Raw genomic sequence first — 3417 nt, 5'->3', positions numbered from 1 at the left:
CGACCAGTCGAAGACCCACATCAGCAACCGGAGAGCGACACGTGCCCAGCGTCCGTTGAGTCAGCCGTCCGGACATGATCAGATAAAATAGTATATTAAAATAAAATCGGAAGTTGGAACAATCTAACTTAGTTTTTAAAAAAACTTACAAATGACTTTCAAATGTAGAAACTATTAAAAACCATAACCAAGATTAAGTGGAACACTAGAAGCCATAGCCTTGAGGTGCATAGCAAAATTCCAACAAATTTGGAGCCGTCGCTCCCTCGTTGACCGTCACGTTCGACGGCTGCAAAGCCTCGAAGGCCAGTTGCTCCGCCCTGCCCGCCGCCTCCGCCCGCACCCACTTCAGCGCTCTCTGCAGCAGGCTGAGCTCCGGCATCCCGAGCGCCTCGACGTCGGCGTCCAGCAGGTCCGCCACGGTGCCCCAAGGCCGGAAAATCGCCGCCTCGAGCGCGGCCTTCCTCCTCCTCTCCGCCTCGAGCAGCTCCGCGAGCTGCGATTCCTCCCGGCCGAGCGACTGAACAGGGGCCCCAGCGAGGGGGCGGTGCCGAGGGGGAGCAGGCCAGGCGGAGAGGAAGCGGGCGAACACGGAGTCGACGGAGGGGTAGCCGAAGGAGAAGGGCTTGCCGCTGGGGGAGAAGGCGAGGACGTCGAGCTCGGCGCCGCAGAGGACGGAGAGCTCGGCTGCCTTCTTGAACACGCCGGCGCGGCGCTTGGAGAAGCACACCTGCCGCGCAGCCGCATTCTCGATCGCCTCCATCGCGATCCTTTGACGGCCTCTGCTCGTTTTCTTCATCGCCACTCCCAAATTCTCGAACAAACCAACCCGAGAGAAGTTAGTTATATATAGTATTCAAACTCCGATTGAGATCTGAATTGGATTGCAAAATCTAAGTTAGTTATATATGGTATTCAAACTCCAATTGAGATCTGAATTGGATTGCAAAATCTTTACGTGATGAAGATATATATAAAAGAATATATATGATTGCACAATCTAGTTAGATATAATTCGGGAGGATTTTTCTTTAAAAAACCGTGTTTAGGTGATAATAAATAATATTTGAAATTATTTTTTACTCTCTCTCTATTTATTTTTCCATCAAGACTAAATTGAATAAATAATAAATAATATTTAAAATTATTTATTATTATTATTATTTTATAATCTGATTAATATCAACCATCGACTAAATTGACTAAATAATAAATAATATTTGAAATTGTTTATTATTATTATTTTATAATCTGATTAATTTTGGATTAGATAGTTCAACCCCACTCACGTTCAACTCATCAAATAAATTTAAAAACTAAGTAAATCCAAAAAATATGGTGGATCACCATCATGATTACTTAGAAAATACCGTCAAATCTTGTGAGATCAATTTTTCTTTCTTTATTTTTTTAATAATTTTTTTTCTTATTATTATTATTATTATTATTAAAACTTTTTCCAAAATTTAGTTGCTGAAATAATCTTCCGAGTTCCAAGTTAAGAATCATCATTTAAATCTCTAAAATTGTAATTAGAAGTTAATTATATTAATTTTATTCAAAATTATAATTATTATTTTCCTTGTGCTTGATATATCACTTCATTAATATGATGATAAAAAAATAGCCAGAGACTATTAATAGCAAGGAAGAAAATGTTAACTCGTAGAAGAAAAAAACGTATTTGAATGTGACAACTTATATGAATGTAACACTTTTTTTTTATTGATATTTCCAATAAGAAAAATGTATCTCATCAAAGAAAGGTGGGCTTGTTTTGCACATTGAATGGTAGTAAATCAAATAAATTGGAATCTTACTCTAATATCAACTATGGGATCGTTAACAAGGAATTTAAAATTTGACTCTTAATTATGACACATTATAAAAAAAAATTCTGTCTAGTGAAAAGTAGGTCTAAGAATGATGGTTATCTAGATGAGTCTCTATTAGTGATTCCTAATTTACCTTGATGGTCAGTGAAAAACTTCTATGGGACCAGTCTGGTCACACCAAAATTAGTCAATTCGAAGAACTGAATATCTGATGTCAATTAAAAAAAAGAATAATGATACACAAAGGGATAAAATCTCAGGTAAAAGCTCAGTGATAGACACATAAATTCATGATCCATCATTTTCACTTTTGTGGGACTATCATTTTATATATTTATTATTGAGCTTTTCCTTGAGATTTTTCCTTCTACAAATCATTTTTCTAAAAAAAATATAGGATCATTAAGAACTTGATAGGCCCCCACGGGCATAACCAAATTGATACTCAGGTGGTAGATTATCACAAGAAAGCAGAGATCGAATCCTTGAAAAAATAATCTCTTGAGAAATAAAATTCCTCTCATTTAAAGAGACATCGTTCGATCACCATGATTTACTTCACTTCCAAATATCTTGGAACAGACATGGAAGGGCACTTGGGATGAGGCATCACCTTTTGTCATAATTGAGGGCTTGACAGGGACTAGCGCTATGGTTCTCAGCATAAAGCATGTCAACCCAATAGCAGGTCAAATTTAAGGGACTTAGTTCCCCATTCTTTGGGTACAAGTCTTACTGTATACAGTCGGCCGACCCTAAGGACTAGTCGGACTGAGAGGACTTATTGTTCCACTTATGCCAAGATATAAAAGACAAACCCGAACGACCCAAATGTTGGCTAGGTATATGGGGCTTAGCTCCTCATTTCTAACTGTTTATTTTATATTATTTTATTATTTACTTAGCATATTGAAAATAGTTTTATTAATGAAAATGATTCATGAACATTGTTCACGAATGTTGTTCACGAACATTGTTTATGAATATTGTTCACGAACATGGTTCACGAATATTGTTCACGAACGTTAACGAGCTGAATACATATATGTTCAAGCTTGTTTATTTAGTTTAACACGTTGTTCAAGCTTGTTTGTTTAATTAATCTTGTATATATTAAATGAACATAAATAAGCTCTTACCAAGCCGAACACCAAGCTTGTTCGTGAACGCTGGGTTCATTTACAGTTCTAATTGCTTTTGAGAAAAACATACAAGAGAAGGTAGGGAGGAAGAAACAAAAGAGGAGAGCTTTACCTTTTTCGTTAGCAACCCCGACTAGTTTCAGTGAGCTCATCAACGACACAAAGTGAGCAAAGTAAGACAAAACAGAGCTATTGTTATGGTGCCAACAAAACTCACAAGAAGATAAAGAAGATGTGAGGACTGAGGGTTGCTCTTGTTGTTGGAAGAGGGCAACATTTGATGTTGCATTTCTTGCTTGTTTAAAAAGAGAAAGGAGAAGAAAGCAGAGCTATTGTGCTTGAGAAGAGGAGTGGAAAAAATTATAGTTTTACTGTCGTCGGAGAAAAGAAGGAAAAGAAGGAAATGGGAAAGAAGAAGAAGGGAAAAAAAAGAGGGATGA

The 3417-nt window shown here is 37.6% G+C and overlaps 1 protein-coding gene across 1 annotated transcript; it reads right to left on the bottom strand.

Moving 5' to 3' along the window:
- Positions 1 to 205: 205 nt before the first annotated feature.
- LOC122044187 (agamous-like MADS-box protein AGL61) lies at positions 206 to 799 on the bottom strand. Its single transcript, XM_042604717.1, has one exon. It carries the CDS (start codon positions 797 to 799, stop codon positions 206 to 208), a length of 594 nt encoding a protein of 197 aa, XP_042460651.1.
- Positions 800 to 3417: the final 2618 nt, after the last annotated feature.

Source organism: Zingiber officinale, chromosome 2A, assembly GCF_018446385.1.
Source record: "Zingiber officinale cultivar Zhangliang chromosome 2A, Zo_v1.1, whole genome shotgun sequence".
Classification (NCBI taxonomy): Eukaryota; Viridiplantae; Streptophyta; class Magnoliopsida; order Zingiberales; family Zingiberaceae; genus Zingiber; species Zingiber officinale.
The sequence above is the reverse complement of the archived record's forward strand: the minus strand, read 5'-3'. Positions and strand labels throughout refer to the sequence as shown.

Excerpts from the sequence above, each read along its gene's own strand:
- LOC122044187 (XM_042604717.1), bottom strand. The coding sequence starts at position 799 with ATGAAGAAAACGAGCAGAGGCCGTCAAAGGATCGCGATGGAGGCGATC.